General features: G+C 30.3%; 1 protein-coding gene across 2 annotated transcripts in view; it reads left to right on the plus strand.

Annotated features, from left to right (window-relative positions):
* LOC135124177 (doublesex- and mab-3-related transcription factor A2-like) overlaps positions 1–19,415 on the plus strand; it is a 105,475-nt gene extending 86,060 nt beyond the window's left edge. For both annotated transcript variants that reach the window (XM_064049069.1, XM_064049070.1), the window contains exon 3: positions 18,291–19,415. In XM_064049069.1, coding sequence (XP_063905139.1) covers positions 18,291–18,988 — 698 coding nt within the window. In that variant the 3' untranslated portion in view covers positions 18,989–19,415. The remainder of the gene's footprint in view (positions 1–18,290) is intronic.
* Positions 19,416–22,449: the final 3,034 nt, after the last annotated feature.

Here is a 22,449-nt window from a genome sequence, read left to right on the forward strand (position 1 = left end):
GAAAATTTGTATAAGGAAATATTTTTGCAATGAGGCTACCTCTACCTCATAATAGTAAAATCCATATTTCCTTTGAAAAATTTACCATTTTAACCAGCTTTTAAGTTTCTTGTTGTGAAAAGATGGCTATGTATATTAAGAAAAAAACGCCAAAGTATATGCCCCGCCCACCCGCCCGATCTCGGTTCTGATGATTTTTTTATATTCGTCGTAAGCCGAGGGGCGGGGCTTAATTTTAAAATCCTTATTTTTGTGGTAGAAATTACCATGTGAAATATGTTCTTAAGTAATCGTGTTATAGAAAGAAAACTAAGCCCTTTACGCCTGACCATTCCAGAACTACGAGTTCGAAAATTTCGAAAACAAATTTTTCGCCTTCCAAAAAATGTTGTTTTTGCGAAAATCGTATAGATGTCTTTACATCTTATAATTGATGCTAGAAATGTGTTTAGGGGTGCAAAATTAGTTAAGAAACTAATTTTGGAATCATTGTTAAGGTTTTGATTTCTTCGACAAATTTTTGTTACCTACGTAGGGTAAATGTGTACAAGAGTACGCACTTAGTGTAAAACTGTCAACAACTTTTTAATTTTTTTGGATAGACAAATTTTATGATATGGGTTCGTTATATACATGTTTAGAGATCAGATATATTTAATTGTACGTCCCAAGATCACTATATTTTAAGAGTAATTTCAATTTTTGTCAAGATGTGTAAATGCGCACTCTTAGACAGTTCATTGCACAAGAGTGCGCATTTGAACGCTTATGAGTGCGCATTACATTTTATGAAAAAATATTTGTTTCTAAGGTGAAAATAAATGGGAATAAGTGACTACAGACTACACATAAAACGGGAGATCTATTTCTTCGTACTCTAGGGGTCTTGAAAAGTCGAGAAAACGTAAAAATAGAGAGTCGGTCGACGGACTCGATTACAACACGCTCAGGAAGTAAAAATAAAAAAAAAATCACCATAACCACCACCACACAACTTGAAAAGCAGTACAAAGTAGTAGAGTTAAATAATTCATTATCGTATGATATGTATCTCCAAGACTATTAGACTACGTATTGAAAACAATGCCCAATCTTATACAATACCTCTCTGCGCACTCTTGTACATTTGTACATAACCTAATGTTTTCAAAGTTAAAAGCTTTTGATCGTAAAATAAAAGACCTGGTACGTACCTTACAAAAAACTAAAACTATGAGCGGTAAAAATTACATCCACACAACGTGCGAACATAAAATCGTCAGTACGAGCAAACTATAAACTATATTCAGGTCACTTTTGCACCTTTATTTCAGGTTTAGCATTAAATTCTGAATGGTATAACTTCATCTTACCCAGATGGCACTAATAAGCAGAAATCATTAAAGTCCCTAGATAACCAAAGTACCGCAATTGAATGTTTCAATGTGTTAGAAGAGAACGTGTATTTCGGACACAATATGGCGACTGACAAACGTCAATGTTAATTGTCAAACGCTGTTTAACGCATCACCTGTTTTGCAAAGTTGTTTGTGTTTTTTGTAAAGTTGTTTGTGTTTTTTTGTGGTGTTTTATGACTCTTATTTTAAAATGCCAAGTTGTGATCCTTTGTGTGGAAATAAAAGCCGATTGTTTCGTCTTCCAACAGGTAGGTTACAACTGAGTTTTCAATTGAGTTTTCTCAACTAATTTAAATTGTTGCAGGTGTTAGTCATAGGGCTAGAAGAGGAGAATTTAATAGGCCGGGACGATTTGAACGACAACTCCAGAATTTGCGAAGTAATTTGTTTAAAGGTAGAATATGTAATTGCACAATGTTAAATACTATTTACTTTTAGTTACATTTTTCTGAACAAGAATTCGAAGCAAAGCGAGCAGAAGGAAGGAAACTATTGCGGCCGAAATTTTGTTAATAAACTGGTATTGCAAGGCTTCTCATCTATATTTTTTACTCACCCCTTATGTTTATCAATAGCATTTAAGTGCATTGAACAAATAACGCTTAAACATAAATAAATGCTTATTTGAAAAAAATCTACATTTACGTTTTGTACGAAAGTATCGAGTCCGTTAATTTTTATTTATTTATTTTGAATTTGGCGCGGACACAATATGGCGCCCAATTGCGCTACTTTATCTATCTAGTGACTTTAGAAATCATTAATGTGACTCGATCTTGAAATGTGTGGCAATTAGTAACTTTTATGAAATAGAAATATATCTGTGTCCTTGTTATGCTCCGTCTTTTCGACAGCAGGTATTTTTTGCTTCCAGTATGGCGATCCTGTTACTGTCATTTGGCCGTCAATTGCCTTGGTGGTAACACGTCTTCCACGACTGTTTGCTGGTTACCGGTGACACTTTCTCGTTGAATAGGGCTGGAGTTACTTTGGGACTGGAATAGTGTTCTTTCCGGTCCGTTAACTCAATAATTCTAGTACAGTCTGTCGTAACCTCAAATCGTAAACACATCAAACTTTCGTTGACAGATAGCGAAAATTACTAGCCTCGCGCTATCTTTGTTTAACACATAGGTTAGGTTCCTCTCTGTCGAATTCCGACCACAGGCAGTTTGCCGTACTTTCTAAAAGTAATAGTAGATCTAGTGACTTTAGAAATCATCACTGCGTACTCTTATACATATTCGCACTCTTGTACACATTTACCCTAAATTTCTTACAATTACGCAAATCGTCCTGACTTTCTTATTAGAAGACGCAACCTCATGAAATTTGGTCTAAGTATTAATAACAATCTGGGGAAAAAGAACATAGACAAAAAAAAGAATGTTTGAAGTCTTCTGATTTTTTTCACATTTTTCCCCCAGTTCTATCGGAAAATAAACACCGATTTATGGTTGTCATAAACTGAAACGAATTCTAATTTCGGCTTGAAAGTCGACCAAGCAATCCATGGATGTAAAGCTCAAAGCTCTACAACTTATCATTCCAGAACTATACGGATTAGTAAATTCGGAAAACATATTTTTCGCCTTCCAAAAAGTGTTGTTCTTGTGAAAATCAGACAGATGTCTCATACATCTTGTAATTGATGCCACAAATGGGCTTAGCGGTGTAAAATTAGTTAATAACCTAATTTTGAAATCGATGTGAAGATTTTGATTTTTCGCCAAATTTTTGTTTCGCAAATTTTTTAGATTTGAATATATCACATTTTCTTATTCGAAGGCGCAACCTTCTGAAATTTGGTCTACTAACCAACAAAAATGTCGGGAACCAGCATCTTGACTAAAAAAGTATGTTCGAGTTATTCTGATTTTTTCAAATTTTTCCCTCATACCTATCGGAAAATAACACTGTTCCATGCGCTGACTTATGCTGAAACGAATCCTAATTTCTGTCGTAACAAAAAAAATCCAAGGAACTCCAGTGGTTATAGAAGAAAAACGAAGGATTTATGTTGATTACTACAGTAATTTACCAATTTAGACATATTTTAAATATCTTGTCGAAATAAGTCTAGACATATTAAAAATAAACGGCAAAATGTGACCCCGCCCACCCACCCTATCTCGATTGTGATGATTTATTTTATTCGTCATAAACCAAGAACGCGAAGCGTAACTGAAAAATCCTTAGGTATTTCTCCAGGAGAAATTAAAAACATGTTTTTAGTTTCATGTTGTTCTAACAATACTATGTATATTAAATAAATATATAAAGTCAAAGATTAAGCCCCACCCATACCCGCTCCGATCCCAATTTTCAATTGTGGCAAATTTTTCATTCGTTATCAAATCGAGGGGCGGGGCTTAATTGTAAGATCCCTATTTGTCAAAAAAATTACCATTTTAAACGTGTTTTAAGTTTCTAAGAATAAAAAAAATTATCGCAATTGAGATGAGGTGGGTGGGCGGGGCTAATATTTTGCCCTTTTTCTTAATATACGTAATATTCTTGGAACAACACGATACTCAAAAACATGTTTTTAATTTCTTGTAAAGAAATAAGTATTTTGCAGTTAAGCTCCTTGGTTCACGGTGAATAAAAAAAATCATCACAATTGAGACAGGGCGGGTGGGCGGGCTTATATTTTGCATTTTTGTTTTATTATGTGAAGACTTCTTTTTACAACATGAAGCTTAAAACTTGTTTAAAATGAAAAATTTGTATAAGGAACAATTTGCAATCAGGCTCCACCTCATAATTGAAAAAAATTGGTCTAAAGAGTTTAGCCAGTACTTCCCTCGCTGTTGGAAACGTGACGACTGCATGCCTATTGTGTTTTTTTTCGCAGTAGATTTCATATATTTTTTTTTGAGTTACCCGGTATATGCAAATTCAAAAAATATGAATGGAATGATAAATTACAAGTACAGACTCATCATATTTTGTATATTCTAGATAGGATTTATTCGGCAAAGTTTTGAGCTGACGTTAACAAGTTTTTGGAGGGGATAACCAACTATATTCTGACTAAAGATTTATGATGCTCTTTATAACCTTAAAATATCTGCAAGATTTCAAAGCATTCGGTTTTGTAGTTCTTGATTAACTCAATAAAATATATTCACGCATTCATTAATTTTTTGGAGTCACCCTGTATATAGAAATCCAAAAAATATGAATGGAGTGATAGATCACAAGTACGGACTCATCATATTTTGTACATTTTAGATATGATTTATTCCACAAACTTTTGAGCTGACGTCATCAAGTTTTTGGAGGGGATAAGCAAATATTTTTTGAGTAAAGATTTATGATGCTCTTTATAGCCTTAAAACATCTGCAAGATTTCAGAGCATTCGGTTTTGTAGTTCCTGATTAAATCAATAAAATATATTTACGCATTCATTAATTTTTTTGAGTCACCCTGTATATGCAAATCCAAAAAATATGAATGGAGTGATAGATCACAAGTACAGACTCATCATATTTTGTACATTTTAGATATGATTTATTCCACGAACTTTTAAGCTGACGTCATCAAGTTTTTGGAGGGGATAAGTAAATATTTTTTGACTAAAGATTTATGATGCTTTTTATAGCCTTAAAACATCTGCAACATTTCAAAGCATTCTGGTTAGCAGATTAAAAATTAAATTTCAAAATATTGTTTTATAATTTTGATTTTTTTTCCAAAAATCTGGACGTTTCGGGTGAAAAGTCGATTCAGAGTTGTAAACTACATGTGTAGGACTATGTTATTTTATACAATTGAAAACCCATTTACTATGTACAATTTTGAAGTGACGTCATCGCATTAGTGGTGGGGATGATTAGACAAATTTTGGTTAGCGTTTTACCATCTACATGATATTCTTAATATAAGTACAAAATTTCACAACAATCGGTCGAGTACTTTCGGAGATTATCTGTCTAATAAAAATCCGGGACAACAGACGGACAGACGGACAGACGGACGGACAGACGGACAGACGGACAGACGGACGGACAGACGGACAGACGGACAGACGGACAGACGGACAGACAGACGGAAATGGGAGACCTATTTCTTCGTCTTCTAGGGGTCATGAAAGATCGAGAAAACGTAAAAGTAGAGAGTCGACCGACGGACTCGATTACAATACTTCCTTTGCTTACGCTCGGGAAGTAAAAATCATATCTCCTTGGAAAAATGTACCATTTTAACCATGTTCTCAGTTTCTTGTTGTGAAAAAGGGCTGCATATATTAAGAAAAAAATGCCAAAATATAAGCCCCGCCCACCCGCCCTATCTCAATTCTGATGATTTTTTGTATTCGTCGTAACCCGAGACGGGGAGATATAATAATTGTAAAATCCTTATTTGTCTAGGAGAAATTATATTCTTAAGTAATCGTGTTATACAAAAACAACTAAATGTATTAATTAAAAAAGAAACCCAACAGAGAAGCCCCACCCATCCGTTTCGTTCTCAATCATGATGAATTCTTCATTCGTTGTCAGATCGAGGGGTGGAGCATAATTGCAAAATACTCCTAGATATTTTCCTATACAAATTTACCATTTTAAACATGTTTTAGGTTTTTTGTTGTGAAAAGATGACTACATACTTATATTAAGAAAAAAAGGCAAAATTTAAGCCTCGCCCATACGACCTATCTCAATTGTGATGATTTTTTTATTCGTCGTGAACTAAATGGGCGGAGCGAAATTGCAAAATCCTTATTTATCTACACGAAATATAAAACATAAGTATTTTTGAGTATGGCGTTGTTCAATAAGTAATGTTTGAAGTCTTCTGATTTTTTTCACATTTTTTTCCCTCATTCTTATCAGAAAATAAACCACGATTTATAATTGTCATAAACTGAAACGAATTCTAATTTTGGCTTGACAGTCGACTGTCGTGACGAAAAAATTTCAAGGAATCCGTGGATCTAAAGCTCAAAGCTCTATGCCTTACCGTTCCGGAACTACGAGCTCGTAAATTCCAAGAACATATTTTTCGGATTCCAAAAAATGGTGTTCTTGTGAAAATCGATGTCTTATGATTGATGCTAAAAATGACCGGGTTTAGCGGCGCAAAATTAGTTAAGAACGTAATTTTGAAATCAACATGAAGATTTAGATTTTTTTCGACAAATTTTTGTTACACAAATTTCTTACAATTGGGCAAATCGCCCTAACTTTCTTATTAGGAAGCACAACCTCCTGAAGTTTGGTCTATTTACTAATAATAATGTCGGGAACAAGAATCTAGACTAAAAAGGGATGTTTGAAGTCTACTGATTTTTGTTCTAATTGTTTCACTCATTCAATTTATAAATTCATTGACGGGATTAAATATTTTTATAATTGTGAAAATTAAAGCTCGAAAGGAAACATTGTTCTATTTTACAATATTGAAATTGACAAACACGACAACCGAAATAATTCTTAATCAATTTTATTTTATTTGATACCACGACGGTCAAACATTTTTATTGTTGGAAAAATCTAAAAAAAAATACTCCTAATTAATTTCAGATTAGTAAAATTAAATATGTTCCCACGATGAAAGCTATTTTCGAGGTAAAATAATAATTACGCACTTTACAGTATTTTGCACAACCTCTTTGTGCATTTTCTTATTCCACTTTCCGACTCCCATCGCAGCAACATAAACATTTGGCAATTTAAAAGTATAGTCCTGTAATGTTTAATAACGTATGGTCAATATTGACACAGTGAACGTTCGCCACATAATAGTCGGATTTTTTAATTTAAGAAGAAATTCTTGCATGTATCTATGGAAATGTAAATTCTAAAAGGTCGCACAGTGTTTGCCCATCGGGGTCCCAGTTTCAGTGTATTTGTTCCAGCAGCTAACCATCATTACCACTGGTGTGTTTAGTTAGCGGAACTCTTGTATTTTTACTTATTATTACTCCTCAAATACTCTAAAGTTGTGCAAACGGACGGCATTAAATAACAATTAGGATTTTTTCTGTTTGCGCAGTTTCGTACACGGATTTATTGTTGCTAATTAATTTTAATTGGGAAAGGCAATTAGCCAGAGTAAACACACTTTCGAGAGCTACGCGACTCAAGTCGCACACTGTTAGATTATGGTACAATTTCGCTAGGTACATCCCGGTCTTCAGCCATCCCGCCCCCGCCGCCGTCACCGGCTGTAAATCGCAGCCGTCAGTTACAATCCGTTCAATCCGGAAACTTTTTAATGAACGATTAAAACGCAGCTCGTCGTAAATTCGAACAATAGCCCGACTTGGAACTTTACGATCTTTAGTTATTGAATATCATTTTATTTCCTTCCCCGAACGCGCGGATTTTAATGGGATTGTATCTGAAAATCTGTATTAGGTGTTGGTAAGCTTCATAAATCTGGCAGCTACCCTTGCCAACGCACGCTTGCTATTGTTCGGAACGTTAACAGAACACGGTGGCGGCATTGTCTTACACAATTGTTATAGAATATATATGGTCCTCTGCAGACGACATGTTAACTGTTCGATATCAAAACCGAATGGGTGTCATGATGGGGAGCGAACGCTCAGGAATTTAAAGCGGCGTTAAGTCGAAAGTAAAGTAACTGCAAATAAAAAAATTGTCGTATGTAATTTAATTATGCTTCTTTGATTAATTAAACATTAGGATTTTTTGACATTTTTGTTTTCTGATGACTTGTAGAAAGCAAAAATTGCTGGAATAAATAACAATCCCGCAGCTTTTTCGATTTGTGAGTTTTTCAATTTTATAACTTTCGAATTTTTCAAGTTTTAGATTTTGCAAGTTTTCGATGAGTATCCAGAGTTTAAAATTTTTAGCTTTTCAATTTTTAGTTTCGGTTTTTTATTTTCTTAATTTTTTTAAATTATTCCGTTTTCAATGTTTTGATTGTATATTTTTTTGTTTTTTTTTTGTTTCTTCAATTTTTAGACTTTCCAATTATTTTTAGAATTTCCCGATTTTCCAATTTTTATTTTTACGATTTTTTGATTTTTCAGTGTTCTGATTTTCTAATTTTTGTCTTTTTTTCAATTTGAAATATTTCAAGTTTTGGATTTTTAATTTTTTGATACCATAATTTTTGGTTTTTGCGTCTTTAATTTTCCATTTTTCAATGTTTCGGTTTAATAATTTTGGCTTTTGTAACTTTAATTTTAAGAATTTTTCAGTTTCGTCAATTCTTCAGTTTTTCAGGTTTTTGTTTTTTTTTTGTATACTTCAGTTTTCAGATTTTGCATGACTTTTCGCATTTCTTGAGTTTAAAATTTTTATTTTTTCGATTTTTAGATTCTTTAATTTCACATTTCTTTAAATTTTTTATTTGCATTTTTTCGTTTCAGTTTTTTATTTTCTCTATTTTTACAATTTTTCTATTTTTCAATGTTCCAATTTTATAATTTTTTTGTTTTGCAATTTTTCGTTTCGGTTTTTTATTTTCTGTATTTTTACAATTTAGCGATTTTTCAATCTTCCTGTTTTATAATTTTTGTTTTTTTAGTTTTAGTTTTTTCAGTTGTTTGTTTATTCAATTTTTCAACTAGCAGTTTTTCACTATTTCATTTTGGTTGTGTACAGTTCAATTTTTGGTTTTTTAATTTTCTAGATATCACAATTTTTAATTCCTTCGTCTTCTTTAATTTTCCAATTTTTCCATTTTTCAATGTTTCGATTTAATAATTTTTCGACTTCGCACTTTGATTTTTAAAATTTTTCAGTTTCTCGACTTCCAAAATCTTCAATTTTTCGGTTTCCCAATTTTTCGATTTGCAATTTTTCAATTTTTCGCTTGGAGTTATCGATTCTTTACTTTTTCAGTTTTTAGAGTTTAAAAAAAAATGTTTCGATTTTCCAATTTTTAGTTTTTTCGGCTTTCTAAATATTAAATGTTTTGATTTCTCGATCTTTCGGTTTTAGTTTTTACGGTTTTTAAAATTTTTTATTTTTCAATTTTTAGATTTTTCGATTATTCAGTTTTTTTTTTTAATTAAAAGATGTGCACGAAGCTGAGACAATTTTTCGTTTCTTCATTTTTTCGTTTAACAATTTTTCGTTTCGGTTTTTTATTTTCTTTATTTTTACTATTTATGGATTTTTCAATGTTCAGATTTTATAATTTTTTGTTTCTTTTTGGTTTTAATTTTTTCAACTTCCCGATTTAACTTTTGGATGTTTCAGTTTTTAGCTTTTGCAATTTTTTGATTTGCACTTTCACGAATTTTCAATTTTTAGATTCTTCAATATTTAATTTTTTTAATTGTTCGATTTGCAGTTTCTTGTTACGATTTTTAATCGTTTTTATTTTTTGGATTTTTCGGTTTTCAATGTTCTGATTTTCTAATTTTATTTTTTTTTTCAATGTGAAATATTTCAATTTTTAGATTTTAATTTTTCTGATATCACAAATTTTAGTTTTTTTCATCTTCTTTAATTTTTCAATTTTTTCCTTTATCAGCGTGTCAGTTTCATTATTTTTCAATCTTTCGACTTTCAAAATTTTTCGTTTCGTCAATTTTTCGATTTACAATTTTTCAGTTTTTTGCTTCGATTTTTAGATTTTTTGCTTTTCAATTGTTTAATTTTTTTGATTTAAAATTTTTCGATTTTCCAATTTTTCAATTTTTTGAGGTTCGATTTATCGATTTTTTAATTTTTCGGTTATTCAAATAGTAGATTTTTCAGTATTTTGATGTTTTGATTTCTCGATCTTTCGGTTTTAGTTTTTTCGGTTTTAAAATTTTTTACTTTGCAATTTTTAGATTTCTCGATTATTCATTTTTTTTTAATTAGAAGATGTACAAGAAGTTGAAACAATTTTTTTTATTTTTTATGTTTTCCATTTCTCAATGATACATAATTTTCATTTTTAATATTTTCAATCATTCAATTTCTCAACTTTTCAATTTTTCATGTCTTCAATATCTCAATTTGCAAATTTTCAAAATCTCATTTTTCCTGTTTCTTTAATTTTTAGGTTTTGAAATTTTTCGATTTAAAATTTCTCTAGTTTACAATTTTTGATTCTAAGATTCTTTAATTTTACATTTCTTCAAATTTTCGATTTCACAATTTTTTGTTTCATTTTTCGATTTTCTCTATTTTCACAATTTTTCAATTTACAGTGTTCCGGTTTTATAATTTTTTGTTTTTTAATTTCAATTTCTTCAACTTTTCGTTATGCAATTTTTCCTTTCGATTTTTTTTTATTTTTACAATCTTGATTTTTCAGTATTCCGATTTTATAATTTTTTGTCATTTTAGTTTTAATTTTTTCAATTTTTCGTTTCTTCAATTTTTCGATTTTCATCTCTTGGAGTTTCCGTTTTTGAATTTTTCAATTTTTCCGATTTTCCAACTTTTGCATGTCTCAGTTTAATTTTTTTTAAATTTTGCAATTTTTTGATTTGGAGTTTCACGAATTTTCCATTTTCAGTTTTTCAGTTTTTAGATTTTTCAATTTTTCATTTCTTCAATTTTTCGATTTGCAAATTTTTGTTTCAGTATTTTATTTTCCTTATTTTTTTCAATTTTTCGGTTTTTCAATACATTCCGATTGTCCAACTTTTGTTTTTTTTTTTTCAATGTGAAATATTTCAATTTTTTGATTTTTCAATGATTTTTGTGATTTGATATCACAGTTTTTAGTTTTTTCATCTTCTTTAATTTCCCAATTTTACCATTTTTCAATGTTTCGGTTTCATATTTATTTTTTGATTTTGCAACTTTAATTTTTAAAATTTTTTAAATTCTCGACTTTCAAAATTTTCAATTTTTCGTCTCTCCAATTTTTCGATTTGAAATTTTCAATTTTTCGCTTCCATTTTTCCATTTTTTACAGTTTCAATTTTTCGATTTTTACATTTAAAATTTTTCGATTTTTGTGGTTTCGATTTATCGATTTTTCAATTTTTCGGTTTTTTAAATATTAGATTTTTCAATGTTTTGATGCTTTGAATTCTGTCAAGAAACTGAGACAAATTTTTCTTTTTTCTCATTTTTTTTAATTTTCAATTTTTTCGATTTTTCAATATTCGGTTACATAATTTTCGTTTTTAACATTTTCAGTTTTTCAGTTTCTCAACCCGTCAGTTTTTCGTTTTTTCAATGTTTCGACTTGAGAGTTTTCAATTTTGCAATTTTTCGATATTACAATTTTTCGTTTTTCGATTTTTCAGTTTTTCGTTTCTTCAATTCTTCAAGTTTTTAATTTTTATTGTTCATTTTTCCATTTTTTTTATTTTCATTTTCTTGATTTTATATCACAATTGTTCGTGTTTTCATTTCTTTTATTTTCTCATTGTTCCTTTCGATTTTTTAATTTTTCGTTTTTTCAAGTTTTAGATTTTACAGGTTCCCAATTTTTTAATTTTTCGTTTCTTCAAATTTTGATTTGCAATTTTTCTAATTTTAAATATCTATCTTATTACAATTTTTAAAATTATGCACAGTTTCAATTTTACAATTTTAGAGTTTTTCAATTATTCAATTTTTTGATTTTCAATTTTTGGATCTTCCAATGTTACAATTTTGACAAATCTATAATTTTTCGATTTTACAATTTTTGGGTTTTCCCATTTTTCGATTCGATTCGCTTTTTCTTTCTTCCAATTTTTTCATTATCCACTTTGTTGATTTTTCAGTCTATAGATCTTTAAGTTTTTTCCGATTTTTTAGTTTTTCGATTTTTAATTTTTCAATTTTTCATTGTTTCGATTTTTCAACTTTTCGAACAAAAAAAATGGAAGAAACTAAAATTGAAAAATCAAAAATAGAAAACGAAAGGTATAAAATGAAAACTGAAAAATAGAAAGAGTAAACATTAAGAAACTTAAAAATCGACAAACAGCAAAATCGAAAAAAAAAAGGTAAAATCTAAACTTGAAAATTGAAGAAATCGGATATTTGAGAAATCCAGAAATTTCAAAACTGAAAAATTTAAAAATTGGAAAATCGAGCTACTGAAAAATCAAAAACGGAAAATTTGAAGAACTGAATAAACGAAAAATTGTAAAACTAAAGAAAGATCGAAAAAATAAAGGAAATGAAAAACCGAAAAATTGTGAAAATGAAACAGACTCGAAAAAATTAAAAGTAAAAAATCGGGAAAATGAAAAATAATAATAATAATCAAGAACTTGAAAAATTGAGGAAACGAAAAATTGAAAATTCGAAAAGGTAAAAGCTAAGAAACTGGAAAATCGAAAAATGCAATACTGTAATATCGAAAAACTGCAAAATTGAAAAATTGAAGACACGGAAAATTGAAAAAGTTGGAAGTAGAGGAAACAGAAACCGAAACGTCGAAAAATGGAAAAATTGAAAAAATAAAGAAAATGAAGAGGAAAAATTGTGGTTTAAAAAAATTGGTCGAAGGTAAATAAATCCAGATTTTTCGAAAAATTATATGATTTGATTGTGCAAATTTTATTTCATTATGATAACTCTTATTAAAAAAAACAGGAGTATGTTTATTATTTTATAAAATAGAAGCAAATTTAGTATGTAAATTCTGCAGATGACGTCATAAAATTCTTGGTGGGGAGAATGATTCAATTTTTAGTTGGCGTTTTACCACCTATATGATCTCCTAATATAGCCTTAATACATATAAAATTTGACAACAAACCGTTCAATAGTTGCTAAAAATATGTGTCTAATAAAAACCCGGACAGACGGCAGACAAACAGGCGAAAACAGTAAACCTGTATTTTCGTACTGTAGGGGTCATGAAACGTTGAGAAAACATAAAAGTAGCCAGTCGGCTCGCAAACTAAAAATTAAGTGTCAATTTTGCTAAAATACTCTATCCTAATAGACTAAAACAGTCGTTTCGGACGAATTTTCTCTTAACCAGAAATCGCTCAATAGATTTTCTTCCATAATTACGACCTATTGTCACCCCAATCGATCCTAATTACTCCCCCTTATATGACCCATAAACGGGTCGTTTAGCGCTCCTCGCTCTATATTAAATGGATACTCATATTTCTACCCCGCATTCCTTCCTTATTGCGAATTCCCCAAGTATCATTTGAGGGTAATGAAGTGGCGACAGCTCTTTTCTCCACCCCCGGTGGCACAGCGAAACGTCTCGCCGTTGCCCCAAATACGCACTCGTTCTACTTGGACAAAAGCTCGGACTGTTCATTATAAATTAATGGCGAGTCGTGCTTTGATTTGTTTTCATGGAAATATTCTCCGGGAGGGCTTTTTAAAAGCTTTTATTGCCGGAATAAAAGACTGTATACCAAGTTAATTCCTACGTTCAACATTTTGTTTTCAGTTTCAGAGTGGGCACGGTCCGGTCAAGAGCAGTCCTCGATTATTCGCCGGATTTCGATCCGGGGGACCGGAATAATGCGGACGCCGGAGCGACGGCGTTCCGGAATCGTTAGTCGCTGCGTAATTATACACGTTGAACTACGCCGTTACTAATAAAAGTAACGGTTTGGGGTTTAAAGTCGATCGGGAAATAATAGACGGTTTTTAGAGTGTAGTACTTATTTTGTCGTGCTAAACAAAAGAACGTATCTCGAGATTGACGTTTTCGAGAAAATAGAAATTTTAAATTTTCTTCACACAAAAAGTTCTGTTGTCAAAATATATAACACAGTACTCAGATATTAAAATATCTTTCAAAATATATAATTAATAATATTTTCTGAATTTTTGACACATGTTATTTTAATTACCAAAAACATACACAAAATAACAAATTTAACGTAAATTAGATGTGTAGTAACACTACATATTTTTTTTAATTCATTTTCATTGACACTACATTTTCTGGAGTATGTGCTTAAAATATGGCCATAAAAATTGCAGTATTATAAGTTTCTAGAAAATCTAGACTTTTGTTTGATTTTCGTTTTCTGAAGACCTCTGTAAAATAAAAGTTTATTCATTTTTTCAATTTGCAATTTTTCGGCTTATCAGGTTTAAATTTTTCAGTTTGTCAATTTTCCAACTTTTGAATTTTTCAATTTTTAGATTTTGCAGTTTTTCGATTTGAGTTTTTCGAATTGTGAATTTTTCAGTGTTTAATAAAAACCGACACAGACAGACGGACAGACAGACGGACAAACAGAGAGTCAGACAGACGACGGAAACGGAGGACCTCTTTTTTCCGTCTCTAGAGGGCATAACACGTCGAGAAAACATTAAAGTAGCAAGTTGCCAGGTGGACCCGGTTACTGTACTCCCTGAACCTTATGCTCAGAAATAAAAAAAAAGGATTTCGAATATGCAGAAAGTATGGTTACTGCTGAAAATAAATAACATGAGTAAGGTTAAAAAATTTCCAAAATTATAGTAAATTTGAAAAAAAAAATATTTCGTTGAAACTCAAACATTAAAATCAGTTAGACTTGAGCTCAGTTTTTTGTACATCGTGTTATTAAAAAAAAAACTGAAACATTGAAAAAACTAAAAACCGAAAAATTGAAAAATTGAAAAAGAAAAAAAATTAAAAACAGAAAATCTAGAACCGAAAGATTGACAAATAAAACATCAAGACATTGAAAAGGTTAAATTTTTAGAAATTCGAAAAATTGGGAAAAAGAAAAATCGATGAATCGAGAAACCGAAAATCTAAAATTTAAAAAACCGAAAAATTGAAAAAAAGAAAGAAGAAAGAAAAAATCGAAGTGAAAAATTGAAGAATCGGTATTGAAAAATTCCAAAGCTGAAATATCGAAGAATTACAAAATTTACAATTCAAAAAGTCGAAAAATCTAAAAACTGAAAAATTAAAAAATTGAAAAATCAAACACATGAAAATAGACAAATTATTGAAGAATTGCAAAATCCGAAAAATTGGGAAATCGAGAAATCCACAAATCGAAAATTTAGAAATGCCAAAAATTGAAAACTAGAAAAATCGACGAACTGAAAAATCGAGAAATCGGAAAATCGAGAAAACGAGAAGTCGAAAATGGAATCAAGAAATGGAAAAGACGAAAAAATCGAGAAATCTAAAGTTAAAAAATCGAGAAATCGAAAAGTTGAACAACTCAAAATTTATAAATGACAAAAATGAAAAATAGAAAAATCGCAGAATTGAACAACCTAAAATTTAAAAACCGAAAAATAAAATATAAAAAAATTGTAACAATCAAAAAACCGAAAAATCTAAAATTTAAAAAACCGAAAAAGTAAAAAATGAAAACATCGAATTGAAAAGTGGAAGAATCAATAAATCAAAAAAATCCCAAAACTGAAATATCGAAAAAATTGGAAAATCTAGAACTCGAAAAGTCAAAAAATCAAGTCGCAAAATCGAAAAACTAACAATAAAAAAAAAAAGAATAATCAAAAACATAAAGAATAGACAAATTGAAGAAATGCAAAAACTGAAAAACAGAGAAATCGAGAAGTCGAAAATTCAAAAATCGGAAAATTGAAAATTTAGAAATTCGAAAAATTGGAAACTAGAAAAATCAAAAAATTAAAAAATCGAGAAATAGACAAATTAAAGAATTAACAAACTGAAAAATCTCTAGAAATCGAGAAGTGGAAAATGGGATCCAGTAATGGAAAAAACAAAAATCGACAAATCTGATAGTTGAAAATCGAGGTATCAAAAAGTTGAAAAATCGAAAACTCGATTAATAAAAATCCAAAAACTGAAAATTTATAAACGACAAAAATTGAAAAGTAGAAAATTCGCTGAATTGAAAAATTGGGAAATTGAAAAATGTAAAATTTAAAAACCCGAAAATAAAATATCAAAAAATTGAAAAATTGAGAGAACGGCACATCACAAACTCAAAAAATTGGAACATAATGCGGGAAATTGAAAATTAGAAAAATTGAAGAACTGAAAAACTGACAAATCGGAAAATTGAAAAACCCAAAATTTAAAAAGTTGAAAAAAAACTGAAAAATCTCAAAAATGGGAAAGTGAAAACCTGAAAAATCGAGAAACCGAGAAGTCAAAAATGGGATCGAGAAATAGAAAAGATAAAAAAAAAAGAAAAATCTAAAAGTCGAAAAACTAAGAAAAATCCAAAAACTGAAAATTTAATAGTGACAAAAATTGAAAAATAGAAAAATCGCATATTTGGAAAATTGGGAAATCAAAAAATGCAAAATTTAAACACCGAAAAATATAATATTAAAAAAATTGAAAAATCGAGAAAACGACGCATCAAAAAACCGAAAAATTGCAATTCGAATAATTGCAGAATTAAAAATGTAAAAAACCGAAAAATCTAAACGAAATATCGAAAAATTGAAGAAACTAAATACTGAGATACAAAAATTAAAACATTGTGATATAGAAAAATCAAAAACTCGGCAGTTCGAAAAATCGAAAATTTTCAAAATTGAAAAAATAAAAACCCATAAAATTAAAACAAATTGGAGAATTGAAAAACTGAAAATACGCGAAACCGAGACGTTGAAAGACGGAGAAATCGGAAAATCTAAAAATCTAAAAGTCGAAAAATCGGAAAATAAAAATCTAAAAAGCCGAAAAATTAATTAATCGAGAAATCGAAAAATCGGAAATGTAGCAACGCCAAAAATTGGAAAATTAAAAAATTGTGAAACTAAAACAGCGGAAAATTGAGAAATAAGAGATAATTTGAAAATTCAAGAAACTGAAGAAGCGAAAAATTAAAACATCCCAAAACTGAAACATCGCAAAATGGAGAAATCGAAAATTCGAAAATTTTAAAAATCGAAAATTGAACAACTGAAAAACATAAAACCGAAAAATTGAAAAATAAATAAATAAGTCGAAAAAATGAGAGATCCGAAAATCAAAAAATGTCGAAAAATCGAAAGATAGAGAATATGAAATGACGCAAAACTAATTAATCAAGAAATTGAAAAATTGTAAAACTACCAAAACATCGGAAAATTGAGAAATTTAGAAAGAAAGAAATCGACAAATCGATAATTTGAAAAATCAAGAAATTGGAGAAACGAAAAATTGAAACATACCAAAACTGAAACATCGCCAAATTGAGAAATCGGAAGATCGAAAATTTAAAAAATCGAAAAATTGAAAAATCAAAAGCCTGAAAAATCGCATAAACGGGCAAATTTTGATTAACGGTAAATCTGTATGTCTAGGGTAAAATCTCAACGCGGATTCATAAATTACACATGAAAAACAAAATTTAAGGAACATTTATTATGCAAAACTGTAAAATGACATCATCATTTGTTAATCTTGTTATAAAATCTTGATTTTTTTTCAGTTTCAAAGTTAAATCGCTAAATATTGTTATACAATTTTGATTTCTTTTTTTTTGCAAAAATCTGAATGTCTAGGGAAAAAATTCAACGCGGATTCATAAACTACAAGTACAAGAGCATTTTATTTTATAAAATTATAATAATATTACTGCATTCGATTACGATTTCTATAATTATTTTGTAGCTGAATAAAAAATGGAATTGTCCGTACCACCTCCGGTTCCAAGTCGCCCGTATAATCGAGGTTCTATGGTATATATATTGTGTATAGAAATGGCCCGATAATAGTTCCTCGCGAGCCCACACGTGTAAAACCGTAAGTCCCTCTAATTGATCGCTCTCTCCTTGCACTAATGGCTCTTGAAAACGATACAGAGCTCGTTAACGACGCCCTAGAACCCGGCGATCACTTCGTGCGTGCACGCGCACCCAAATTAATTAAAGTCGCACTCCGTCCGAATATTTACACAACTCAATGCCGAATTTTTTCGCCATTCGTCAACAGTATCTGGGTTTTTGCGCTTACGTAACCCGAGATTCAATTTAAAGAAGACTCTAAAGTGGCCACTGTTGACTCCGACTTTACAAAAATGATTATTTTTACGTGCCATTTAATATGGGAAGCTGCTGGAAAAATATTGTTGATTAAAAGTTTCACGATTCTTATTGTTCCAGCCTCCAAGCGCCCTCGCATCAACGTGGAAGATTGCTCCCTGGAGGGCTCGGACTCCGAGCCCGAGGATCTCAAGAAATCGCGCCAGTCCAGCCCTGTCACCGTCCCTCCCCCGGTTCCCGCCGCCCCCTCCCCCTCCCCCGAGCCCACCACCAGCCCGGACCCGGACCTGGACGTGGAGGACGACACCCAGAGCGAGGCTCCGGAGAACCTGTCGCTGAAGAAGCCCTCCAGTCCGGAGACGCCTCCGCAGCCGGCGCAGAACTTCATCCCCTACCAGCAGTTCGCCACGTTCCCGCCCTTCCAGCCGCAGTACACCACGCAGCGGTCGCCCGTGGACGTGCTGATGAGGGTGTTCCCCGGGAAGCGGCGGTCGGACGTGGAGGCGCTTCTGCAGAGGTGCAAAGGGGACGTGGTGCAGGCTATGGAGATGATGGTGAGTGGGGCTCATGAAGAGGTCACGCTGCCGTCGGCGTTCAGCCCCCTGGGGCCGCCGAGCAACTTCCACAGGTTCAGCCCGTCGAGGAGGTTCCTGTCGGCGCCCTACGCCGGCACGGGGTACTTGCCCACGGTGATCAGGCCGCCCCCGGACTACATGTCCATGGTGGGGTCGGTCCACGACATGTACGCTAGCGACAAGGCTTCGGCGTCGTCCCCCGGGTCGAACACCAGCTCCGACAAAACATCTTACTCGGAGTAGTTTAATTTTGTACGCCCTGTATATTTCCTGTGAGCGGATTAATGAAGACCAGTTCGAGTTTCCGCACGAACAATCACATCAGAATTTAATTATAAAATACATATGAATCAAGTTCCACCCCTCTTCCCTGTATTCATCCGACCCCTACCGTATTGAATACATGAAGCCAGTTATTAGGTCTCTATTGTTAGCCTGTAGCTACCAGATCATATAAATTATATTGTAAACAGTGGCGTGTGTTCGGTTTTATTGTCTGTATTAAACTGTGGTTATTTCCCTCTAATTTGTGACGGTCGCCACTGGTTTCACCCATCACGTTGTACATAAATTTTCTATTGCTTTAGTCTTGACTATTTCAAGTGTTTGTAAATAATTGTGTATAGTTTTAGAGGTTGTTGTTAGCGACCGGTCTAGTACACTCTGTATATTATGGATAGATTGTTAGAGTAGTTCATGTACTAATGAAATTGGATTGTATACGAAATTATATATAAATTATGAAATAAAATGTTAATAAGGAGACGAGGGTTTTTTTGCCAAGCAGTCAAATTAAAAGGTGCGCCCACTGGAAAAACTTATGATTACGCCGACTTCGCAAACATTACAAAAAAAGGTAAACCAAGTCAAAAACATATTTTTTAATTCGATTCTACACTGATGGATTAAATTATATTTTAAGATGACGTCACAGTTTCGACAAGAAGTAAATCCCCCATTTTTTAAAGCGGTATTGCCCAAGTAGTCGACTCAGAAGGTAAGCTCACCCTATTTAGAACATACAAGCTTTTTTCGTCTGTTTAATCAATTATTGACTTGAAATTTTGAGGTTTTTACAACGAGGAAAAGAAAATGAAACACGTGGCAGCAGTTGTTCTTTGTATTTTTATATACAGGGTGATGTCACTACTCTAAAAAAATGTTTACTATGCAAAGTGTTCTGTTTTTAAAGCGTAACACACAACTTAGTTTTATTAAATTAATTTAAACACCCTATATATTTTTATATATTTTCATTGACCTCTTCTTAGGCTTTAAAACCACAGTTTACTTTTGAAATTGGGTTATTTTTAAAGTCTGAATTACAATATTTTGTGAAAGGATAAATAAAAGTACGCGTTTTGTTGTGATATCAACTAAATCAAATTTTAATATACAGAGTGTTTATAAAAAATCTAGCTTTACAATTTTCAAGTATCGATATTTCAGTTTATACTTTATACTCTGTTTTTTGGGTCATTCAGTAACTAATCAAGCTTAAATATAGAACAATTAAAGAAACTAATAAATGAGTTTTAATATCCTATAATTTTGGATAATCTAAAAATTTTAGAAACGAAAAAATTATAGAATTTAAATATCGAACAATTTAAAGATGAAAAATCGAAAAATTAGAAAATTTGTTAACTGAAAAATCAATGGTTGAAAATTGATTAATTAAAAAGCGGATAATTGAGAAATCGAAAACACAGAAATATAAAACTGAAAAATACAAAAATTGCAAAATTACAAAACTGAAAATATGGATAATTGTAAAATCAAAAAATTATTAAACCATAAATCTGGAAAATAACGTAAATGTAAACTTGAAAATCCAGTATTAATTTTAAAATCGAAAAGTTGAAAAATCAGATAATTATAGAATAAAAAAATTACAAAATTGAAAAATTGAGAACTTGCAAAACTATAAAAATCAAAAATCAAAAACTTTAAAAATTTATAATTGAAAACTTTAGTCATTAAAAAGCGGAAATTTGAGAAAACGAAAAATTGTGAAAACATAAAACTGAAAAATAAAAAAATTGCAAAATTACAAAATTGAACTTATTATACTGTAATCTGAAAATTACAAAATAATGTATGTAGAACAATTTTAAAATCGAAAAATTACGAAATCATGGATTCAAAAATGAAAAACTTCAAAATCGAAATTTTTGAAAAATTAAAAATCAAAAATTATAAAATCGAAAGGATGAATTCGAATAATTGAAAAATTAAATAATTGAAAAAAATTAAAAACTGAGAAACAGATTATTCAAAAACCGAATCATTGAGACATTAAAAAAATGTAAAAATGTAAAACTGAAAAAATCAAAAATGTGTAAAAGCGAAAAAATCGGATATTTTTAAAAATGAAAAAGTGTAAAATAGGTAAACCAAAAAGTCAAAATCTTGAAAAATTAAAATCGAAATTTTGAACAAATAAAATTCAAAAAATTGAAATATTGCAAAATTACAAAATTGAAAAATTGGATAATTTATTAAACTGTAAAACTGAAACATTGCAGAATTATTAAATTGAAAAATAAAAAAATCGAAGGATTCCAAACCGAAAAATTGAAAAAGTGGGAAATTGGAAATTTTGATGATTGAAAAATCGAAAAATTGTAAAAGTAAAAACTGAAAATAAAAAACTTCAAAAATTAAAATTGAAATTTTGAACAATTAAAAATCAAAAAACCTGAAACATTGTAAAATTACAAAATTGAAAAACTGGATAATTGTAACCTCTATAATTCGTTAAAAACTGAACAATTGAAAAATCGAATACATCAAAAACGAAAAATTAAAGTCGAAATTTTACACAACTAAAATCCAAAAAATTGAAAATTTGGAAAACTATAAAATTGAAAAATTGGATAATTATTGTAAAATCTAAAAATTTTAAAATCTAAGAATTTTGAAACTGAAAAAATTCTAAGATTATCAGACTGAAAAATGAAAAATTGGAAAACTGAAAAATCTAGATTTTGGAACATTAATTCATTAAAAACCAGAGAATTGAGAAATCGAAAAATTGTCAAAGTATAAAACTGAATATCAAAAACTTGAAAAATTAAAATTAAAATTTTGAACAGCTAAAAATCAAAAAATCGAAAACGTGGATAAGTGTAAAAGCTAAAATTTTTTAAACTGTAAAAATAAAAAATTGCAAAATTATTAAATCGAAAAATCATAAACTTGAAAATTAGGAATAGAAATTTTTAAATACCCATTAAAAATGAAAAAAAAAAAGTAATTCTAAACAAATAAATGAAAACTTAAAAATTGAAATCGAAATTTTAAACAATTAGAAATACAAATAATTTCAAATTTGCGAAACTATAAAACTGAAAAAGTGGATAATTATTCTAAATTCGAAAAATTTTAAAATCGAAAAAATTTGAAATCTAAAAAATTCTAAAATTATCAAACAACTGAAAAATGAAAAACTGGAAAATATGATCACTGAAAAATTGATTAATTAAAAACCAGACAATTCAGAAATCGAAAAATTGTAATAGTATAAAACTGAAAATCAAAAACTTTAAAAATTAAAATTGAAACAGTTAAAAACACTAGATGACTGTAGAAAAACTGAAAATTTAGAAGCGACAAAAATTGAAAAATAGAAAAATCGCAGAACTGAAAAGTTCTAAAATTGAAAAATCTAATATTTAAAAAACCGAAAAATAAAATATCAA

Source organism: Zophobas morio, unplaced genomic scaffold, assembly GCF_036711695.1.
Source record: "Zophobas morio isolate AGI-343-1 ecotype UQ-CSIRO unplaced genomic scaffold, CSIRO_AGI_Zmor_V1 ptg000007l, whole genome shotgun sequence".
Classification (NCBI taxonomy): Eukaryota; Metazoa; Arthropoda; class Insecta; order Coleoptera; family Tenebrionidae; genus Zophobas; species Zophobas morio.